The sequence below is a fragment of the Thunnus maccoyii genome, chromosome 17, assembly GCF_910596095.1.
Source record: "Thunnus maccoyii chromosome 17, fThuMac1.1, whole genome shotgun sequence".
In the NCBI taxonomy this organism is placed as follows: domain Eukaryota; kingdom Metazoa; phylum Chordata; class Actinopteri; order Scombriformes; family Scombridae; genus Thunnus; species Thunnus maccoyii.
In genome coordinates, this window is record NC_056549.1 from 5574125 (window position 1) to 5598356 (window position 24232).

General features: G+C 39.2%; 1 protein-coding gene and 1 long non-coding RNA gene across 5 annotated transcripts in view; one reads left to right on the plus strand and one right to left on the minus strand.

Annotated features, from left to right (window-relative positions):
• col12a1b (collagen, type XII, alpha 1b) overlaps positions 1–24232 on the minus strand; it is a 152239-nt gene that overhangs the window by 118682 nt on the left and 9325 nt on the right. For all 3 annotated transcript variants that reach the window (XM_042391103.1, XM_042391104.1, XM_042391102.1), the window contains exons 5-13: positions 22613–22663; positions 20301–20564; positions 19836–20000; positions 18148–18321; positions 17270–17560; positions 15811–16413; positions 11612–11890; positions 11239–11514; positions 8022–8294 (exon numbers count right to left, since the gene is read on the minus strand). In XM_042391103.1, the coding sequence (XP_042247037.1) occupies positions 8022–8294; positions 11239–11514; positions 11612–11890; positions 15811–16413; positions 17270–17560; positions 18148–18321; positions 19836–20000; positions 20301–20564; positions 22613–22663 (2376 nt within the window). The remainder of the gene's footprint in view (positions 1–8021; positions 8295–11238; positions 11515–11611; positions 11891–15810; positions 16414–17269; positions 17561–18147; positions 18322–19835; positions 20001–20300; positions 20565–22612; positions 22664–24232) is intronic.
• Positions 12089–23690, plus strand: LOC121882688. 2 transcript variants are annotated; one of them, XR_006092148.1, is made up of 3 exons: positions 12089–13371; positions 14011–14094; positions 22803–23690. It is a non-coding gene; the product is annotated as an uncharacterized LOC121882688 (long non-coding RNA). The 2 variants fall into 2 exon arrangements; XR_006092149.1 differs by lacking the exon at positions 22803–23690 and adding an exon at positions 17421–17507.

Genomic DNA, 24232 nt, shown 5'->3' on the forward strand with positions numbered 1-24232 from the left:
TCCAAACATACTGTGAGTTTTATCCCCCAATTTAACCCTAAAACCTTAACCAAATTCTAAGTCAAACTTTAACCGGTAAACAGACTAAATGAGATCACTTTGCAAAGATGTGCTCACTCAGAAACTGGTTCTTACACAGATGGTAAATCATAAACAGACAAATACACACAAACTGACTGTTGACAGCGTTGTAGTGTTGTGGTGTTTTCAGAGGTTTTCATGTTGCCTGACCTTGACTCAACTCTGACTGCTGAGGCACACAGAAGCCAAAATCCCAAGATTTAGTTTTGTTTAACCGACTGAGACCAAATCTAATCCCCACCACCGCAGCTCACGTTGCTGCAAGCAGACATATGGTGACTTTCCTATAGACAGCAGACCGCTGGAAATATTTGTGAATGATGGAGGAGAAGGAGGAGGAGGAGGGAGGTTCGATATCAAATTATAATCCTTTTTCAGTTTTGGAGTAGGTGACAGCATGTACAGAGGAGGCGCTGGAAAGACTGAGGAGTAAAGTTTCCACAACGTGATAATTATCACAAAATATCAGATCCAGATATATAATCAAGGGAGTGAGCATGAAATAAATCATATTCCAGCTTTTGCAAATTGATACAGATCTTCGGAGAAAGGGGACAAAAAGAAAAACACCAGGCTCTCGCAATGTTTATAGTCGGAAAAACTTCAAGTTTCTGGACTGCATTCAAAACAACAAAATTCAGGATACTTCATTCATTTACACAATTTTCTATGTGCACACTGACGAGGGCCAGAGAGCCAAAATTTGAGTGTGACTCTACATCGAAAGAGTAAATATAAAAACAAAAAATAAGTGAAATGAAATAAACCTGGATGTCACTGAGTGCAGGCCGTTTTTCTTTATGCTAACCGGAAATGTCATTTTGATCGTGTGCAAAACATGTGGCCAGACATAAGGATGAGCCGTTTGTTATGGAAAACTCTATTAGTGAGTTAAGTTATAAAAAAGCATACATATATACTGATTTTACAAAGGTTAGGCTTTCAAATTGACAAGCTGCATCTGATTTAAAGTATTTCTGACTAAGATACCGGAAATAAAACATCAAAGTTTATATTACTACTATAAAACCTCACTTCCAATCTTGGATATATTGTGATCTGCTTCATTAATGCATACATCTGTCGGTTTATTTTTGTCTGTCATTGCACATGTCCTGCTGGGTCGCCGTCACTCAGTCTTCACCGCACAGACGCCACTGCAGCCACCATTAGCAGGCAGCTGGGAGCTTTGCACAGCTGCTGCCATTTTTTATCTGCTTCAAGCAGCGCTGTCTCTCAAAGCTGGAAGCCGAGTCTGGAGGCTTTCGAAAATAACAGCCGCAGACAGCCATCAGATGGGAGTATGGAATATCTGGTGCTCTGCAGACGTCGCCTGAAACGCACTCAGACCCCTTTTTTTTTTTTTTTTCCACAGTCCATCACGATGCAAATCTGAACTAAACCACAGGAAATTCAATGCAGTTTTGAAGATATTTCCACTGCTCTGCATGCCTCCCTCGTCCATCTATCCATCTATCATCTATGCCTGTCTATCTCTATCCATCTGTTTATCTATCTTCAGAAATTAAAACTACACATACAGTACATAGTATAGATAATTATTTCACAGCATTTAAAAATTTAAGAGATCTTCAAAGTGTTATTTGGGGGGGAAGAATACTGTCTGCAGTTTAAAGTTTTTAATTTTGTCATTTTTAAATGTGCTTTTTCACTTGTTTATTGCTGGACATGTTGTTTTCTTGCATTTTCTGCTTCCATCCAATCTTACCACTAACGTTTTGAGAACAAAATAAAGCAAAAACAATGCAGCCTTTTCATCCAATATAGTGAATTTGATAAATTATTAGCTGTGACTTTTATCTTCTTTTAGATTCAAAAAATTTCAGAAATCATGCACTAAATTTGATCATAAAAACTGATCCTTAAAACGCTCACAGAAACGGAAATTCTATAATAATTTTCCAAGATAACTAGACAAACTCCATCTGCTGAGGAAGGCTGTGTAATATTAGCAAAAGCTCCAGAACTAAATGGACTTTGTGGTGTTTTCAATAAATTTCAGAAGGTATTGGGTTGATTTTTTTTTTTTATACCATCTCCATTTTTATAATAAAATGTGGTTAAGATTTAGCTTTGAGTTTGAATCGAGTCGACATTGATGAGTGAAGAACCCAACAGTTGAGTTGCAGTTAAAAACATTTATCTGGAAACAGAAAACGTCTGACGGGTTTAATCTCAGTGGCCCGATCCAAAGAACCAGATACAGCTGAAGTGCAGCTTCAGCTCTCAGAGGAAGTAAAATAATTATCTGCCGACTAACATGATTGACAATTCATCTTCTTTATACTTTTATTTTAAAAGATTTCATATGTTGTTCTCTAAGCAGCAAAGTCGCTCTTGTGCTCTCTGATGCAAAACTAGACGAGGAGACAGAAGCTGCGTCCCAATCATACTAGTATTTGCTACATACTCTTCACAGTGTACTGCTTTGTAGTTAGAATACAAGAAATCAGCATGCAGCATGCTTGTTTTATATTAGGAGGAAATTATGCAATACATGCGCTATGCAAAGGCAATCAGACTGTGACATCAGAATGCTAAAGTAAACAAATTTTCCTGGAGCTCTTTTACCACCAACTTATTATTATTACATAAGCAGTGAGTGGCGCCTCCATTTCCCTTTAGTGCACACTCAGAATCCAAAAGTTTTTAGTTAGCATACCAACTATTTAAAATATACTTAATTTTGTCACTTTTGCAGTGTGAACAAACTAAATACTCAGAACCTGCTTAGAATTAGCGTGTAGTGTGGATGGATTTGGGACACAGCTTCAGTTTGGGACTCTCTGCTATGAAACCTTACAGTCACAGTGGAAAGTCTCTTGGCGTGTTACTTTGTATAAACTTGGCTACTTGACATGTTCCATCTACCATCAGCCATTTAAAGCACCCTGAAGTGCAGCAAGTGACTGCAGTTTTCGTGTGGGTGGCCCAGATGGGAGGGAAAAAAAGGTAACTTGAAGAGAGATCCCTTTTTTTGTTTGTTTGTTTGTTCGTTTTCCGAAATTTTTATGCAGTGATTGGCCAAATGTGCAGAGATGTGAAACCTTAACCTTCTTTTTTTCATTCTTCACACAACCGCTTACGTCACTTTCTATGTGCTCAACCGAGTGCAACGACATGAACGCCTTCAAGGAGAGTGTCCAAAAATCTGCGCCATTATCCCAATTGGTCCCAATCATCGCGTCAAGATTACAAAGACACGCAAAAAGACGTTTAACTTTTTGGTGTTTGGAGGTATAACTTTTTGCTTTTCAAGTGTGGTCATTTGTTCGACGTGGAGGGACAACACATCGTACGACCTAGCTCGTTAGAAGCATACTGAGACCTTTAGGGATACATCTTGATACCAATCAGAGGCGTTCCAAATTTATAACCATAGATTCATTAAGAAACATGTCTTTCAATGTATTTATTTTTGAAAAAACACTTTTTAGTGATGAAATATGGACCTGATGAACTTCCATCATTTCCCAGTCATCGTCATTTACATGCTATCACTTAAATTCACTTTGCATTCAGTCACAACCTAAATATTTGATAGTCCAGAATTTTTAAACAGAATTAGAATCTGATTAGAAAAATATAAATGATACTAACTGTTTGGAAAGAATTACCCTAACCCTAACCCCTACCCCTAACCCCTAACCCTAACCCTAACCCTAACCCCTAACCCTAACCCATTTGAACGGTTTACATTGTCTCTTCTTTTTTAATTTGTCAAGCATGTATTATTATTATGATTATTATTGTTATTCAGTTATTATTATTATTATTGAAAATTCATTGCACTAGTTTGTGCTTTGAATAAAAGTGCCCCCTTCACTGCAATATGAAATATCTTCCATTATGATCGAAAAATTTGGAAGAAACATCAAAATCATCCCAAACCTTTAGTAACCCGTGGCAGCCTTAGTAGGGAAATATTTGTTCACAGCCAGTCTGTACGACACCCCACGGCACTCGTTATTTTTCTGTTTATGTTTTATCATCTTTTTAAAGCCAAAACTGTGTGTTCACTCATCACAACATTAAACTGGGAACTAAACCGAGAAAGAGCACGTTGTCAGCCAGAATCACCACAGAAATACCGAGAAAAGTCCAGTCATAGCCAAACCCTGTGGTTTTCTGATCAAGCTGGAAAGTTAAACCTCATAAGTTCTCCTATAAACCACCTTAATTACAACCTTAACCTCATTGCTCCCCATGAAACCGAACTGGAAAGCTAATGCAGGTGAAACTGCAAGGAAGAAATTGCCTGTTCAAAGATTAGATTGTTATATGGTTTGAAATTTGAGTTGGGTGGACACTCGAATCGTGACAGTCACTCTGAGTATCAAGGAAAGCTCACAAGACAAGAAGCAAAAACTTGTCTGGAAAACCTCCTCAAACACACCTCATCATTCTACAACGTTTTGCTTTAATCATATTTCTCTTTTCTGGTGAAGTTTGGGGGTTTTTCGGAATCAAGGTCCTGTGGAACCTACTCAAAATGAATTGTATAATTTCAGAGATGCACAGTCATAAATCTGACAATAACTTTGTCTTTTGCAATTTCTAAAATGTTCCCTTTTCTCTACACTTTTGAAAGGTTTTCCATCCCGCAGCTGTGTCACGCTATCTTGCTCCTACAATCAGGAAGCCCTGGTTAATGTCAGCTTTTTGGGGTTCTTCCAAATGAGTGTTAAAAAAGTGAAGGACTTGGTGAAAAAGGCCAACAGCAGCTGCAGTTACTTTATACATCAGCTGTGGACAGATTTACGCCAAGCAACTGAGCGAGATGGACCACATTTATACAAATGTCATATGACTTTATCCTGATTTCTACTGTGAAAGTGTTCGAACGAATTAGGGAAGAATGAAAACAAATTCTCTCCTTTGCATTTATGCAGTAGTTTGAGCTTTGATGTGTCACAGAAAACATCGTAACCTGCTGATTTTGGCATAAAGAAGAGTTTTCCATTTTAGCCTCCGACTGGTCGTAAACAGAGATCTTTTGTGCACCAACGGGGCCGCGATGAAGCTTAACGTGAGTTCTTACTGTACAATAAGAGGTTTTTACAATAAGAAAGAGTGAGCTCACTGGTTTTAATGTGGGTACAGTATCAGTACAGCAGAGTTTTCCACTGTAGATCCGAACAGGTTTAACCCTGCATGTGAAGGAAACAAAGGTAATGAGGAACCTCCTGCCAGCTGCCTCTAATGTGAGCCAACAACGGGGATGTCTGGAGGCTTTACGAACGCACTTCAAGCGTCCTCACACTGAACCTGACCGTGAATGCAACATGGCGGAACAAACGCGCTGTGCTGCGCCTGTACGGGCCCAACACGACAACCTAAAACATCGAGGGAAAAAAAAAGAAAAACAGAAGAGGTTTGTATCGATTGCACGGCCCTGCAACCACAAAGGCATCTGGAGGCTTTGCAGAGACTGTGGACAACACTATTAAATTCCAGGCAAGCCCTCACAAGGTAGAAAGAAGGAGAGCAACAAAGAGAGACAGACAGATAATAACACAAAGTGAGAATGAGAGAGAATGGAAAGAGACAGCAAGGAAAGAGAAAGAAAGACAGAATTGAAGAGAAATTGCAAAGAAAGAGACGGAAAGTTAGAAAGAAAGACAGTGTGAAACAGAAAGAGAGACAGAAATGAGTCTTCCCTGGTCATCCTAAACTTCCAGCCCTGGTCTCAGCTGGATTACATTCCTGTCCAGTCTTGCTGTGTCTCATCTTTACCTGTGTCCACTCTTACTGTGACTGTATATGTAAAATAGTGAGATGTAACTCCACTGTCTGACACACAAGAGATACATCCAACAATTTCAGGTCCGCCGTGATGATAAACTGCACCGATACATTGCAATATTTTCAAAGGTACACACTTGCTTCTTATATAAACGTACGATAGCTCTTTTTTAACAATTATTTTAATGCCATTTTGCAGTTTTTGGATAGCAACAGTTTAGAAACAGACAGAAAGAGAGGCGTACAACATATAATAGAAGCTCTTGTACGGTTTGCATCTTAACAACAAGGCCATAAGGACACCCCTACTATAACTCATTTTAAACTTCCGTAGCCGTAAGAGTCACCATGACATAAATTTCACCTGCCTACCTTTCCGCCAAGGTCCATGCTGACCATCTGCATGAAAAATTTATGGTGCAAAACGCACATGCCAACAAATGTGTGAACACGTCTTTTCATGCAGACACCAAATGTAGTAATAACAGAACCCTGTGCATATCCGTTGTCTGCATCCGGCCCTTCACACCCTTTCTGCAGTATTTTCTAACAATCAATCAACTTGGAAAACATCTGACAGCTCATTCCTCCTCATACCTCACTGCACTTTTCTACACATTCCTTATTTTGAAGATAGAATCTGAATCTAGATGCATCAAAATACAACAATATGGGAAAAAACAGGCAAGATTTGTTTAATTCAACTAAGCACAGCAATTAATGACAAAATAGCATAAAATACTTTGAATTACTGTATTTACCGTATTTGTATGCACAGTTTCTCGGTGCACTCACTTTCATTTTCACTTTCAGAACAACACAGTTAAACTGGGGGTTTATTAAGAACCGGTCTGAACATGATCACTACAATATGTTCCTGATCTGATGAAGATTGTAGCGATTGTGCCACATCCCCAGAGTCCCATTTCTACAAAGGATCTTAAGGCCAAAATGAGCTCTATTGTTGAGTTAAAATAACCTTAAACCTTAAGATGATGTTGATCTCAGCAATTAACTTGGTAAGTAAACTGTTCTCACAACTGATAGGATGGTATGAATAGTATGAAAATAAGACCCAGGTTGTAAAACAACCTGAATTTTCCTTCAACATCTCTACAACTCACACAACACAACAATAAACTCCATGGCTTCTTCTTTTTTCCCTCCTCACCACCTCTCTCCGCTCTTGCTCTCAGTATTTATTAGTACTCTCCAGTAACAATAAACCTGACCCTTGAAGTATTGAAAGTAGGATCACTTCTAACATTGTAGAGTCATTTTAAATGTTTGCCGTGTTTGTTTAAAGAGCTCTTCTGATGATTTGGTCATCCTCCAGGGTTTAGCCTAGTCACAGCAAGATAATACAGATAATACCTCAAACATTAGTTGTCATAATAAAAACAGAATAATCGCTGAAGCTTAAAGGATCAGCGTCGGAGCAATATGCCAAATCTGACATCGAGTAATGTCAAGCTTTAAATTGCTGGACTGTTTATTTTACTTCTCTACATTTAGCTATGAAGACAGATATGGAGATGCCCTGATATGTGTATTTGTCCACTTAGTAGACAATGCATTACTAAAAGTCTAAAAATACATCAAGTCAGTGAAAGTGTTACCCAGCTTTACTGTGTTTTTCTGGATATATACACACACTTTAAGTAGAGCTGTATATTAATTTAATTTGTTTCTCAACTAAAGAAAAAATGTCAAAATGTACTGTATATCAAATGAGCTGTACATGACATTTTAGCCTCGTTTCCAGCAGCAGCAGGAAGCTGTTTTCAGCAAAAAAGCTCTGATAAACCAGATGTACACTACCTGCCCAGCACCAAACAACAGGCAGACACAGTTACCAAGTAGCTGGTGAAGAAACATCGAGCAGCTACAGAGCCAGATATTTTCCTGAGAGCTTGTGGAGACCAAAACAGAGCTAAAAGAGAGTGAATATTGGACTTCCAATCGCCAGGTGAATAGAAACATATCTTCAAAGGAACGCTAATGTTAATCTGTGTCTGCTATATGTGTAAATAGGAAATTGTTTGCTAGCACTTTAGCTATACCAATTTTTTAACCCAGAGATATGTGGTGGCTGTGTATCTGCTTGTGTTCATGTTTTTCTGCCAGCTAGTAAGGAAAAGTTGATTAATTTAACAAAAATGTAACGTATTTACCTTCTAGCGTGGAGCCTTGTCCCTCCAGGGGGTCACCCAGGCCGGACGAGTATCGTGCGCTGACAGAGATGTCGTACTCGGTGCCCGGCTGCAGGTTCTTTAGGAGGGCAGCTCTGTTGTCGCCCTTCACCGACACTTCCCTTCGGGGGCCGCCGGTGGCAGGTTTGTACGCCACACGATACTGGAGGACATTACCCGGTGCTGGCTCCCAAGAGACCCTCATGGAGGACACAGTCTCGTCGAAAACCCTCATGTCAGAAGGGGAACCCTTGGCTGAGAAGGCAGGAAACAAGGTGTCAGCTACAGAACAAGAATCTGGTGATAATAACTTTTTAAAGTTTTTTGTGTTCTTGCTTGTTTTCTTTAGAAACTTATTTCCTCATCTCAAAATGACAAGCTTGCTTTCTTGAGAAAGCAATACTTGCATGGACCAATAGGCATCTACAGACGGTTTAAAAACAGTGGATAGGCAGGCTTGTGGCCTAATAATAATTCATCACGTCCTTGACTGGATGAAGTCTAGATGAGAAACAGTTCCTGAGGTGTTCTTGACCAAGACACTGATCTCCCAGTTGGAGCTGCCCAGTGGCTGACAGCATAAAACTCTTTATTTTGGGCAGCTACCAGGATGTGAATAACAGTGACACACTTTGAAAGTGAAGTAGGCCATGTTCACACAATTCCCCTTTGAAAAATAATTATTAAAAGAAGGCGATGACTCATGCCCTGCTGACCTCCCTGGAGTTAACGCCTACTGCTGATTTATACTTTTCTTTCCTGAGTGATGAAAATGTCATGGATTTAGGTAAAACACACTTCTTCTTCTTTTTTTTTATCCAAATATTAGTCAGAAAAACTGAAAAAAACAGATTAAAATGATTCCAAGTGGTGTAACCATGTATTATGTGCTTTTGTCCCGACAGAGGACTCAGTGGAAAAGTGCAAGCAAAAGGGCAAATTATGCAAAACTTCATGGCACTACATTGATTCATAGTTTTGAGATAAAGTCACGGTACAGTAAACATTGTAATGGGAACAATATTGTCAGCCATACAGGGGGGAGAAACACATAAATCCATCTGAGGGGCAGCTGGGTGTTTCATGTCAAAGAGGTGGAAGCTGGGATTAATCCTGTCTCCTTTTATAAACTGAAAGAAAGAAATTCACCTTAGACGACAAGCAGCTGTACTGTCTGAAGGCGGACCAGGAGGTGAACAGTAAACTCAGAAATGGTACGAAATGCTGTTGCCATGGTAAAGAGGAAGATAATTTGTTTGTTTCCAGCTCTGTTCCTAGCTTTCAGGCTCAAGGTTGATAATTGTGTTTCCGGAAGATTCGTAATCACTGCTGGATGTTTCTCTGTGAGATAATCTCCCTTCAAGAATTTTTGAAAGATCACGCAAGTTTGAGAACGTCCCTGTTAAGAGTCTTGAGGTTAACAACTCAGGGAAAAAAAAAATCTCCTTTGCTTTCCTTCTTCATTGTTTATCACCTTTGAGTACATCTTGACCCACTTCTATCTCCCAGCTTCCGTCTGTTTTTCATTCCTTTCCCTATGAGGTAGGACAGATCTGACGAGGAGCTCTATGGGTGGCAGGTTGTACTAACACTGCAGGGTTAGGAGTTCACTTTCCACTGGGGTCAAAAATATGCGGACTCCTGGCACTCCCAGGCATTTTTGGAATAAAAGCAAGCGCCAAAAGGCAGATAATGGCTTTTAAAAAAAATCCACAGTGGACAAACAGAGTCACTGAAAATGTCAGAGTAAAGTTTGAACTTATTTCCATTGTGGTCTTTAATGACGCGGAAAGACGGAAAGCCAGCTTGGACCAAAAATGTTTTCATCATCCCACGTCTTTGTGATTTAAAGGTGCAATAAGTTCTTTTATGGTTTTTACTGTCCCATGGCACAAACAAAATGATCATAAGACATCCTCAAGCACCTGTTGTGGATCAGAACCAGTCACTCCATGATTACTTAACCAGCTACTCAGATTTTTGGACTCCAGAGCCTTATTCAAAAATCTGTTTTGGACCAAAAACTCGCCATCTATTGAAGCTTCAAACATTCCTGTAGTTTTTAATCATAAGAGCATCTGTTGATCTCAATCTGCTAAACTTTTGATTCCTTGGAAAGTATTACATCTTAGAACAAGCTTCACGTGTTCTACGACACTTTTTCTTCTAATTTGTCACTCCTCTTGAATTTTTTTTTTTTTTCATTTAGCATGAACATATTTTGAGTTGTGACACTACAGTTCCCATCATGCTCTGGGTGATGCAAACAGGAGGTGTAATGTTGCCATGGAGTCCATGAGTTAGCAACAAGTGTTGTACAAATTACTTTTAAAGTTAATCAATTACTCATAACATATTACTCATGGAAAAAAGAAATTACATTTTTTTGCTGATTACAATTTGCTAATTCTACGACAGTATATGTAATACAGTATACTGTATATGTTACATTACTTTTGTTTCTCAGCTCCATCAAAGGCGCCTTCCAATAACTCCAAAGCCTCCAATCCACAAGAAACATCTAACTAGACGCTGTGGTTTAGCAAGCAGCCAGCCTACAGTTTGTAGGTATTTACTGGCCATCAACAGCTAGCTTGGCTTAGGTCACAAACCCTCCAACTCTGAACAAAAACCAGGTGATTCCCAAATGTAACTTATGAGCGAGAAGCTAGCAGCTAAGAAAAGCAAGTTTGGAGTTGCAAGAAAGAAGCATATCCACCTCCTCTCACCTCCAGCCCCTACACCAAGCTAACATTTCCTAGACCAGCCTGTCTGCCAAATTCACAAGACAAAACTGATATGAACCTCACATCCAACTCCTAGTAAAACAGCAACAAGCCAACCCACAAAATGTCAAAGTAACAGAGGGTTGCTGGGATTAGTAACTGTAATGTCACTACTGAATTTCTAATGATAAACTATTTGTTACTGAAAAATTTAATCACGATGCATTACTGCCCAACACTGCTCCTAAGCCTTGTTTTTTGCCCAATATTGTTTATACTTTGTCAAATCTGCTACCATGTAAAATCATGCCACATTTGTTTTGATACCGTAGAAAAAGTCTAATAAGTATATTTGTTTAGATTTCTATCTATACTGTTCTATCTCTGGAAAGAGGTAAAGACATTTCCAGTGCTAAGTAGTGCTTTCTTCTTATTTGTAACAGTACAATATGTTGCCTAAAAGCTATAATCACCTTCTTTGGTGGTGCCGTCAGTCTGGAGCGGCATTCCAGAGCCAGACTGGTATTCAGGAGTGACAGTGACGCGGTAGGTGGTTTTAGGCTGAAGCTCATTCAGCACAATCGTCGTGTCCTCGCCGCCAACGGTCGTCTCCAGCCGTGAGCGCTCATCCCCAACAGGTTCATAGCTCAAACGGTAGCGAGTGACGTGTCCTGGAGCTGGCCTCCAGGACACCCGGAAGCTGTCTGTTGTCTCTTCGGATACTCTCAAGTTGCGCACCGGGCCTCGTTCTGCAACAAATATGAATGAGTTAGGGCCTTACTCCTCCCATGCGAGTCCCACTAACCTGTTTTAAAAATACATGTACATAAGGAGTCTTGAATTTACCTTCTACAGTGGTCTCATAGCCGGTCACAGGCAAGCTGTCTGCTTTGTCATACTGAGCGTAAACGCTGACTTCGTAGCGGGTGAGTGGGTTGAGGTTGGGGAGAAGGGTGGTGCGGGCGTCCCCAGGCACAGACATGGACACAGAATGTCCGTCGGTGTCATCTGCAGGCTTGAACTGAACCAAGAAGGACTCAACATTGGGGGCATCGATCTCCCACGAGGTCCTGAAGCTTTTGGGGCCCACCTCTGAGAAGGACAGAGCCTTTGGTTGGACCAATCCTGGAGAAAACAGAAGGTGAAAAAGTTAAAAGGTGATTTTAATCAAACTGAAGCAAATATGCTGCCATGTGAAATACTTTACAATTAGTATTTTTATTCTTAAAATCTGTCACAGACACACATGGAACCTGCAAACTAATGCTGGCTTATACATGTATCTATATACAATATACAGAAGTTCTTACTTTTAGTTTACTCAACAGTCAACAACAGCTCAACAGTCTTTTTTCTTGTTCTTGAAAGCAGCCATTAACAGTACACAAACCAATATCTATTAAAGACAAATAGTCAAATATCACCTCTAAAACAGAAAAAAAAACTATTTAAAACATGCCAAAATGTCCAAAGAAATCCAGATTTGACCTTTAAAAAAACACTCATACTTTTAATTAGTAAATTTACAGCCCCATTAAGCCTATTATAACTAATTACAACGTCGTGTTAACTTTTTTCAAACACGTCAGCAGTACCCGATCTGTTCTGCTATGTATGAGCGTCTCTGGTCCTCAGAAAATGGTCCCCTTAGGAGTCCCAATGAGTCACTTAAGGTCAGATCCAACACAACCCTGACTAATTTATACAATGAAGTCAGAAACTTTTCTTTCAGTGATTTTTTTTCTGACCTCCTAGCTTAGTAACCGTAACTAGGCAGGTAACATAACAGCAGGGCTGTCAAGTCTTGGAATTTTCCACATGCTAAAGCGGTATGCATGAGGCTCCAGTAAGAACAATATTCGATATCTCAGGAGCTTTGAGGATGGTATCTTTTTTAATCGCTTTTCCAAAACCAAAAACAACAGCAAAATTGCGAGGATCAGATTAAACTGTGTGTTTGTCTTGTCTAACGTAAACTGGAAATGTTGGTAGCCTGGCTAGCTTACTAACTACAGTAGTAACCTAGCATTACTTCCAAAGAAAAACAGCATATTATTGCTTCATTATTATGTGAAGTTAACAGGTTACATTAGCCAGTCCTGGATGCTGCTATATCAGAGTTTGTTGTAACAGTAATAGCTCTGTTTTGCACTTTATTAGATTTAGGGGAGTTTACACTCAAGCAACCTCAGCCAAACGTGTAATTTGAGAAAGCATTACATTAGCCAAACTCATCGGATTGTACTCATGCTCAAAGAACTTTCTCTTGTAAGTGAAACATTGATCGTTTGTAAAATACAAACAATTAAGCAAATATAAGCTCCAACAGCCTAATCTCTGACAGGTGTCATCTTTTTGCCAATTCACTGAGCTAATTAGCCAGCTAGGTAGCTACAAGCTGATAAAATTTGGAAGTCCTGACATTTTGGACAACAAAATTGTCAGAATTGTTTTTATTTATTTATGCATGAAATCAAAGACCTATTGTTTCAAAAAATAACTATGAATTTCAATGGTAAATCACAGTTGTAATTATATTCTGTACGAGATAGGAAAACTTGACAGGTGTATCAACAGTAACTGAGGGAGCAGAGCTAAGCATACAGGTAAGAGTGGTATCATCATACAGTTTAGCCTACTTTTGGCACCTTTCCTAAAATCTTTTATGCTTCATTACAATACTAGGCTGTCATCTAACAAATATTAAAAGATAGATGGCAAAAAAAAAATCCAGATCACAGATGATGCTAACTGAGCTGAGCTCTCATCTTGATTAAAAGAGGGTTTGACCTATAGAAAAAAACAACAAGACTTCCCTCAAAATAACAGCAGAAATGGAGGATTCAGGAAATACATTTATAAAGATGTATCTACAAGCCATCACTCTAACATAAGGAGGGTGGCTGCTGTGAAACGGCCCACTGTGGGAGCTCATTGAGCTGTTATGTTGGATAGAAGCTGTGACTATGCTGTTCATTCAGGCTCCTGTACATTTTACTTTGTTGACATAAAATCATTATTATATAACAATTATATAATCGGCAATCAAAGCTTGTGTGAGTCACATTCTACATTGGCAGACCTGGAAGCTCCATTTGGCAGAGTAACACAGGGTGATTAATATTTGTGGCTAAAACAGCATTTGCGAGTAACTCTTACTTGTTGAAATTTGACTACCAGATGGTCATGGGTGGCTAATGGTTTCAGTACAAAGAATGAATTTAAAAGTCAAATTTTGTTTACAGCTTCAAAACGGACAACACACCTGACAGTGTGGATCATCCTGATGTGATGAGTCACCTAGTGCTACAACTAGGTTTAAACAAAAGGTAAGAAATCTCTGCAACCACTATTTGACCTAGTTCAAATATTTCCACATGCAGGAACTCTCTCTGCCCTTGAAAGATCAAAAGGTGGACATGTGTTTAACACATTGAGGCAAAAAGAGGGCTCAGCTGAAAAAGACATGCTTGGAAAAGTGACATGAAAGTAATTGTGTGCATATGTACGACTGTTGGTACTACTCTGTGTTCAACTCCACCACGAAGGGTGGTAGAGTTACATCTGACTGCTGCAGTAATTCAATTGTTTAAATGTTATTTTGATCACAATGAATATTCCATGTTACAATGTTCAGTGCTTTACTGGTAATTATACAACATGTGCTTAAATGAAAAATCTAAACTCTTTCAAAATAATTTGCTGAACACAGGAAGTGATGAAAATCATTCATCATAGCTCATATTACAGCATACCAATTAATAAAATGTGTTCCTTTTTAATTTTATTTGTATTTTTTGTTTCACTCAACCATGGTGTATGACATAATGCTGAGGAAACTGTAGCTTTAACTAGCAGAAATTCCACAACTGCTAACGTATTTTAAATTATGATGAATAAAGACTAGCAAGATAAACAGGATGTCAAAGTGCTACAGAAAAAATAGCATATTTTTATGTTATCGTGAGAAAACTGCAACAACTTTGAGATTTACGTGATTGTTTTACAAAGGGAATTCTTTTCATAGCCTAAAAAATGTAAAACTAATCAGCAACAACACACTGACTGTTTGGTGCTACACGGTTGGTTCATTTTTGTTCATGCTAAACTAGCTTGTTCCACAGATTAAACAAAGCTAGCATCCCACATACTAACATGCAATTTAGCAAACTACTACCAACCCTGAACAATGGATAAACAACAGCAAAACAGCCCCCAATCTTCGTACAAACAATCGATAACACACTGAATGGCTGTAGGCTCCAAACTGTCTCTGAAGAGATTACAGCCATAATCACTGCCTAAAATTTCATGCAATGAAGGAAATCCATGCAATACAAAACCTTTCCTGCAGCATGGTACACTGCACAAATACAACGGTTTTTATGTCTCCAGTCATAGTCATAATGCCACAGAATCTGCTAGATAGATGTGTCCACATAAACAATTATGATGTTATAAATCTGTTCTGTTCTTTAAACAGGCGGTTGCTGAGGTATTAACCTTGTAAATGGTGCTTAAATAAGCGCAGATATGTACTGAACTGAATGAAACCATTCAAACCAGCAGCCGACCGAACTTTCTTAGAATCCAAGACTGAACTGATGTCAGAAACAACACTGTAACATCACAGCGATCTGAATAGTGGTGCTATTGCTTAATAAAAAAACCAAAATGAACAAACTAGATAGTGACCGCAATCAAATCAGCAAAGTGATTCATAATTTCCAAATCTACAGCTTAAGATAGGGTCCACTTTAAGTTAAAACAGGGGTAAAATATACCACTACTCCATTGAAACATACACAATATTAATATTTTTCATCAAGCACCACAAAATACATTGTTATTCATGACAAGTGATGATAGAAGCCTGCATCTACTGAAAATAAAGTTGTTTTTTTACTTTCAACAAAATTTTGTTTCTTTTCTAACTCAAATTCTAACAATATGACAAGAATCAGAACCAGAATTTGAGGCTAAACAAAAAAGGCCAAACAAATCACACTGTTATTTGCATAGAAAATTAAAGCAATATTACTCACGTCTCTGTGCAATGTTGCGAAGTTCCTGCTCGATCCTCAAGCAGATGGACTGTGTGAGTTCTTTTGAAATTCTCTGGAAAGCATCAAAGTCCTCCACAGTGTACACATGGGTCTCTGCAGGCTCATTGGCGATGGCCTCAAGCTCAGATCTTACAGCGTCCTTAACACCAACCGCAAAAATCTCCACATCGGCGTTCCTCAGCTTGGTGGCCGGCTCCTGGAAGGCGTCTGAAGACTTCCCGTCAGTGATGAGGATGGTAACACGGGGAACATTAGTACGTGCCCCTTTGGAGGACTGAAAGATCTTGTCCCTCACATAGGTCATGGCCCTGCCGGTGTTGGTAGAGCCACCTCGGTATGGGAAAGTCCTCACGGCCTTGACCACAGCGCTCAGGTCATGGTGAGTGTTCAGTTGGAACTCGGTGTGGGGGTCCCTGCTGTACTGGACCAAGCTGATCTGGACCTTGTCTGCTCCGATGTCAAAGGTGTTCACCAGCACCTCCAGGAAAGCTCTTACTTTAGCAAAGTTGGCAAGACCAATGCTGTATGAACCATCAACCAGGAGGACGACATCGGCTTGAACATCCACCCCAAGAGAACATTCTAGGTTGGAAAAGCAAAAGGCACAATACAAAGTTGTAATTAATGGTAAAAATATTTTCAAAGACTTATCACTTGAGTCTTTGACCTTGATGAGATGTGTTTGTTGGCAAACTAAAGTCTAGTGGTGATGGAAAAGATTACCATGTTTACAACTTGTAAACATTCACAGTATCAAACACTTCAAGATGGTTGTATGATTGCAGAATTAGTCGTACAAGGGTTATAATAAACTGTGTGTGGTCTATATAGTACTATATCCCTTTAAATTGTGTAAAGTTACTGTGAATGACTTTGTGAATGGCTTTTTCATGTACGTTTGTGTTATTTAGCACCCAATCGAACGAGATCTGACTTTCCATGTTGTAGTTACAACTTGACATGAATTCAACCAACGTGCTTCAACCAAATTCCCCAAATTTAAAGAATTCTGTGTATTTACAAGACTTGAGAAATCGTGTTCTTTAATTCTAATTTCAAGATTTTCCTAATAGGTCAATTTTGGCTTTTCATTCAATTTTGGATACAATGAAGTTTCCTTCCTTACCATGGACATGAAGAGTTGTCAACAAATATATTTATAATGAAAAGGATCCACTACTCAAATGAATTGGGGCAGCAGGTCAATGTAGATAGAAAAATAGTTTTACATTTTGGGAAATAGGCTTATTCGCTTTCTTGCAGATAGAGGATCAATACCAGACTCGTCTCTGCGTTAAGTATGGGGCTAAAGCTGGGAAGCAATTATCTTAGCTTAGCATAAAGACTGGAAGCAGGGGGAAACAGCTCGTCTAAACCTTACTAACCATCACGCTAAAAAGTCAAAATTGACCCATTTGGAAAGTATTTTTGTACTCACCCACTGACACTTTAACTGGTTCTGTCTTCTGCATGGCTACGACGGGCTCGCTGGGCAACAGGCCCTTCAATGCAAACAGACTGATCTGGTATTCTGTGTCTGGAGAAAGGTCTCTGACCACCACTGAGGTCTGGGTGTGCCCCACATACAGCTCCTGCTGCTTGCTGCCGGCCATCATGGGGATCATCTGCACCTTGTATCCGGTAATGTCGCCGATGGAGGCGTCCCAGGTCACCCGCATGGACTTGGAGGCTGCCTCCAGGACATGGAGGTTAGAGGCTGGCTCAACGACTGAAAAAACCATAGAGACAGAATCAGAATAAATTGCAATTTGCAATCTTCCTGCAGCAGGATAAACAACAATCAGTTTACTTGATCTGTTCCTTTTAAAAACTGGGGGGGTTTTTTTGGTGATGATCTGTAAAAATGGAAAAGTACTACTTTATAACAAATGTCACAGTGCCAGATATTATAAAATAGGACTTATTTTAGATTGATACAACTCTCATATTGGTTTGATAAATACAAAACTTGAGGCAGGAGATGGTTAGATTAGCTTAGCATTAAGGAAACGAGGAAAAACAGCTTCCCTGGTTCTGTTCAAATGTTTATGTACTAACTAAATAAACTAGAAATAATGTGTTAATTGGTGAGCCTAGCTGTTTCCACGTTTCTGGTCGTTATGCTAAGCTAAGCTAATGGATTGCTTCATATTTAACGTCTGATCTTCTCACCCAACTACTGCTTTAAGATCATGTGATAAGGACAATGGAAGACAGTAGATGGCAAACTTCAGAAATGGAACATTTTATCAAGCTTTTTTTTTTTTAAATGATAAACTCAGACAATGTATAAAAGTAGTTTTTACCACATCTCACCTTCTTCTCCGCTGGTAAGTAAGCTGAGTTGATCATCCACACCAGCGCACACCTGGGTGATTAGCTCTTTCTGCACATTCTTGATTTTATCAAAGTTGGCGACTTTATAGATGTGACTTCTGTAAGGAGTGGAGGCCATTAGCTTCATCTCATCTTCATCAGCCTCTTGGATCCCTAAAATGGACCGAGGAAAAAAAAATAATCAAAAGGTGTGGTAAGAGCTTTGTACCTGATACTTTATGAAAAAAGGGAAAATATGATTGTCATTGGCTGCCATATTTAGGGACGTGTATTCATTCTGAACTATGAGTGAATTCATAGAGGCGCTTGTAAAGTCACTGGCATCGTGTTAGGATTACTGTGTCAGTGGTAACAGGTTTATTTGCTCCAGGTCTGTAAATACTGGATGAAATAAGCAATCTATAAATACATGAAGTGAAGCATTTTGTTTTCCACGTTAGCACTTTAAACGTTGTCCAGCTGGATTCACCACCAATGGACAACAAAAAATGCCAAACCTCGACTTTTTTGTTCTGCTCTGGCTGGAAAGTGTGACAGCATGGGCAGTAAATGTGACACTGGTTGGATTCCATTTTAAGACTGGTGAGTTTTACAATCCCATATTCTTCTAACACTTTGACACTCTTACCAAAGCTGCGAATTTCTATAGAATACAGTTTATTTAAAGTACAACTCAGCAAGTGTCTGTGTCAAATGGTGAAAAATGGTATTTTTACTCCGATACTGTACTAAAGCACAGTTTTATTTGAGTATTTTATACTTCAGAGAGGAATATTTTACTCCCAGAGTTCTGATTTTTACATTAATAAGATATGACCATGCAAGATTATAAAATATTTCTCATAATGTCTTTTCTTTCTTCTTCCCTTGTTTATTTATTTCTTTTGCTATGTAATTTTGGCTGCTTTCTTTACTGCTTCCCTCCCTTTTTTTCTTTCATTCCTTTTGTTCTTTCCCTCTTTCATTCTGTCCTTCTTTCCCTCCTCTCTTTCATCAACCAATTTGACACCATGAAAATACCAAAAAACTGGAGATACCCATCAGGTTTTACCATTAAACAAAATTAAACAGCACTCTTCTGCACTATCGTTTAGTAGTGCTAATACTTTTTCTTGTAACTGAGCATGTTTCTTCTGTAGTATTAACAGTGGTTTAAAGTAACTAAGTGTAGTACATTTAGTCAAGTACTGTACTTAAGTAAAATTATGAGGTACTTATACTTAGCTTGGGTATTTCAATCTATGCTACAGCCAAGCTAACAAGAAGCCTGTTTATGTTCCTTTAGGAGAGGTGGATATTTACAGTGTTACTCCTGCAAGAACTAGGAACATATTTCTCTTAGCAGTTTTCTATCAGTGACCTCTTTTTACCGGCAGTAGAAGATGAGCTGTTATTATTATTTAACCACCAGCCCTCTTAACACCATGGCAACAGCACATTTCTGTTTCTCCATCCTAAGTTGGTGGAAAGTCTGACAGTCCCTCCTCAGCGTAAACATACATAAAACTTGCTATCACTCGCTTGTAACGTTAATGATATAGGAATTTAACCGTTTTTCTCTTCTTACGTCATCACAGGCTGCTTTTGTTACTACGACAGTTAAACGCATTAAATACGGATGGAAAATGTAAGATGTGGAATGTAATAAACTTGCTTTGGCTGCGTACCGAGGACAAAGATCTCCACCCCCCTGTTCCTGAGCTGCCTGGCGTAACTCTCCACTGGATCCTCAGATTTGCCATCTGTGATGATCACCAGCACTTTGGGAAAATCCTTCCTGGCACCAGCTGCCTCAGAGAAAGTGTTTTTCAAGAGGTAGTCGAGGGCGTCGCCTGGAGAAACAAGACAGGTTTTACTCAAGTGGGATTAAATGATGCACAGCCAGAAAGTTTCAGTGTACATACATTACAACAGTAGCACAAAAATGCTGATTTGACATTTAAAGTTTGACATTTAAATTTGAAAATATTATGAAAAATTATGTGTCCATTTGTTGCAAAATACCAAATCATAGGAAAAGTATCAACATTTTAATTTAGGATACTAAACTAATACTAAATACACTGAAACTAACCCAAAGTGATAACAGAAGCAGTGTATAAATCAAACATTTAAGGACATTAACAGTGTACCTGTCATGGAGTTGCCTCCTTTGTACGGCAGTGAACCGATGGCCCGCAGCAGCACCGGTCGCGTCAGGTGTTCATTCAGTCTGAACTCAGTCCGGGCATCGCCGCTGTACTGGACTACGCCCACACGAGTTCTCTCCTCTCCGATCTGAAAGGCTCCGGCCGCCGCTGAGATAAAGTTTCGGATGTATTTAAAGTTCGGCCTGCCCACGCTCCAGGAGCCGTCAACCAAGAATACCACGTCGGCAATGGCACCCACGGAGCATTCTGGGAAAAAAAGTGAGGAGTGAGAAGGAATGGGGGTGAGTTAGAGAGATCAAAAAGTAAAGGAACATGATAATTCAGGAAACATATGAGATTTAATTTTCAAAAGTTTGACCAGCTCTCAAAACTTTTGTGTATTTTTGACCCTTTTAAATATCTAAAGCCAAGTATATCAATATCCAAACTATAATATGCATAACATTGAAAGAGCATGAATATGTGTACAACTAACTTTAAGTCACATTAAAAAACAAATTTTAATGTTCACAATATGTGGAGGAAACGGGGAAAATAGTTTAATAAAATCAGAATGTGAGGGCCAGATGTAGTCACGCTTTTTTTTTTAAATATCTCCCCATTTGCAAAGTGAAGGACGACATCTACGAGAAATTATGTAACAATAACAAAAATACTGTAACAGTTAAGTCACATCTCACTTCAGCCAAGAACAGCCTTTTTAAACTATTCAAGATCTTCACCTAATTTAACCAAAATCTCAAATAGTGGGCAGGGCCTTACTTACTTCAACCAAAGAGAGAAGCGGGTCTTTATTTAAGACAGACCTTTGTTTCCAATTTCAAAGTTTTATATTTGATGATATTTTTGTAAAAGGTTTTCTTGTTTCCTGGTTTGCTCCTGATTGTTGTGTAAGTTCATTGTTGCTGCTGTTTGCTCTCAATGAAATTCCTACAAAGGTTTCGTATTAAAAGCCTTTCAAGGGTTCAGGGAGCAGAATCCTTTCCTTAGCTTGGTTACAGACCACTGAATCAGTAGGCAGGAATAAGAACGGGGATGTCATCTTTCTAGTTAGCATGGTAGCTAGCATGCTACCTAGCAACAGCCATGAAAAATAGAGACAGAAAAATGGCGACAAAAATTGTGGACAAGCAAAGATTTTGACTTTTCAACATGCTAATTAACTGCTTCTAGCGACTGCTACTGCGGCGTATACGTTAGTCGCTACTACTTTAGCTTTTTCTCACTATTATTTGAGTGCCGATTTTTATTTGAAAATTTATCACAGCGTGAAACTAACTACGCCTTAAAGAGTAACTTAACATCAGGCTGAAAAACAGTGTTTCACCGCCCTCTCTGGGTGAAAGAGAAGAAATGTGCTCTGTCACACCTGTAACCACACCCAGCAGTGATGTCATGGTGTACTGACACACCCCCAGAGTACACTTCTACATCACAGGAGGGAGGTCAACAAAAACAAGATTTTTCGGGGGTGTTGTTGCTCTTTAATGATGCTGTAGTTGCCAAACTGGGATATAATTGGAATAATGAACTGACGAACAATATCAAGGGTTTTGCAGAAACTTCCTATTTAAATGTAGTAACAGGTTTTACTCTTATTTCCTAAAACCTCAACTTTTGCCAAATCTGCACAAAGTAACTCTGGGTTTACACCTCATTATTTCATGGACTTCTGGATTCTTTTCATTGTTTAGTCTTCAAACTGTACTGCTGTGGGTAGAAGTACAGGACTCTCTGCACTACCCTGCTTTCTAGGAGCCTCCTCGTGACTCTCCTCTCGACTCTCCTCTCATGAAAAGAAGGAAAAATCAGCACAAGCTCGTCATCATCTGCAGAACTGAGCCAGGCAGCAGCAGCAGCGCTCTTGTAAATCAGCATCTGTAATGGTTTCCACTTCTCTCAGCACTTAAGGGCTGGGCTCCTCTCAGCTCAGCTCCCTTAGCTCCAACAGCAGTCTCATTCCCCACCTACGACCCCCACACTGAGCATGTGCAGATTCCTCCACATTGGCATAATTGGCCGGCAGGGGACCAAACGGATGACAGAATACTTCAGAGATTTATGGGGGCCTCATTTTGATTATTGCTATACAATGGGGTGTTGTGTGGTAGGAGCCTCCCTTCGCTGCTGAGCTCACACTGATGGATGACGCCCAGCAGTGAAGAAAAAAGTTCGAGAACAAAAAGTGGAAAAGTCGAGGAGGTATGGCGGCGATTTGAATGATTGCGACTCATTATCTTAGCTGAAACCTGATCATTAAATTCTTATTTAAAATAAACGAACAAAGGACTTACTGACTGAGTCTGAAGGGTCTGGTTTCCTGGGAGTTCCTCTGCCACTTTCAACTGTAAAAAAAAAACAATACAGTTATGTTATTATGAAAGTTAGGGACAATTTATCCTCTAAAAAAAACCCATCTCTTTCATTTAATGTCATCTTATGAACCATTTTCTGTCAGTGACTGTCCCTGTTTCTTTTCAACAGATGGCAGACCTCTCAAATTGGAACAGATCTTGTTTTTTCCATACATGAGATATATTTTCTCATCTGAGGGTTACTTGTGCAACGTTAACTCCTCGTTGATACAATGGACATGCAAAATGAGCTCCCAAATGATGACGGGCTGATGTCATCATTTCTGACAGATTTCCAGGGAATCTCCGGAGCTACGGAGGGTTTCTCAGATCATCGTAACGCAGCGGTACCAAGCAGGCGTCCCCACCAAAATGCTGCCATCCATCTACTGCAGTAACGGCTCATTTTCTATACATTTTACCATCATGTCTTGTCTTTTCTTTTGTCAGTTAGATTATTAAAAGCATTGCCGTCCTATGCTGTTTTCACCAACTAAATCTGTTGTTCCCAACATTTTTTGCTTGTGATCCCTTAAAATGAAGCCAGTTATGATCCCTTAATATGGACATGAATTGTTAGCAGTTCAATCGAAGAATGAATTTTTTTTTTACTTTGAAAGATTGTTAGAGCCCCCAAAGAGGTGAAAATAGCCAATAGCGAAATGTAAGAAAAATATCCATATTTTGTGAAACACAAATATATGTTTTTAATTGTCTTGTGACCCCTTATATTTAACTTGGGGCCCCATGGGAGGTGATTGTTTTGCAAACACCTTTAAAAGTCATGTTGAGACTATGTCTGTTTGCAGTTGTCTCTATTTTATATATTGTAGGCAATAAAGCTCCCAACTAACTGTCAAATCAACAGATTGATATTTGAATTTCATTCTTGACCCTGAAAACAGCAGTTGAGAAAAAATTTCACCACAAGAATCATATCACATGATCTTTAAGAGCCAATTAAGGTTGTCCAGTTATCATTGAAATGTGGACGTTCAAACTTCCAATTTTTTGAGGACTTTCCATGTTGTTGACCCATTTTTTGGTTAACATTTAATACAGCAGAAGTCTGACGATGGCTCTCTTCAAATGTTTTTAAAATTTGAATTTAAAATGATAAATGTTTTCTGTCTCCACACTAAGCTGAAAAATGGCTTAACCAATTTTTAATTAGATGTCGGTCAATCAGGGTTCAGTTTTTTGAGAATTTAAGTCTTCTTAAGGCCTGGTCACACCAGAGAATGGCATAGCAAAAGTAATCCACACTCCTTAGGAAGCTAGCGAGCTAACCGCTAGTCTGTCACAAAGACGTATTTGTATTATCAACTCCTGTCTCATTAGCGTCTGTACAGCATGTCTCTTTTGTGGAGCAGTTTATACTACAATAGAGAAGGTTAAATAAACATGAATGGCACTCTGCTCCCTCACAGGCCCACACTGTCAAGACTGGTTGCTTTTGGTCAGTGGCAAATTTACAACACGAAAACTTTGTGTAGATTTTCTTCACCCCCACATGCAAATCCACAGATCGTTTTAAAATATCATGGTGATTTTTGCCGT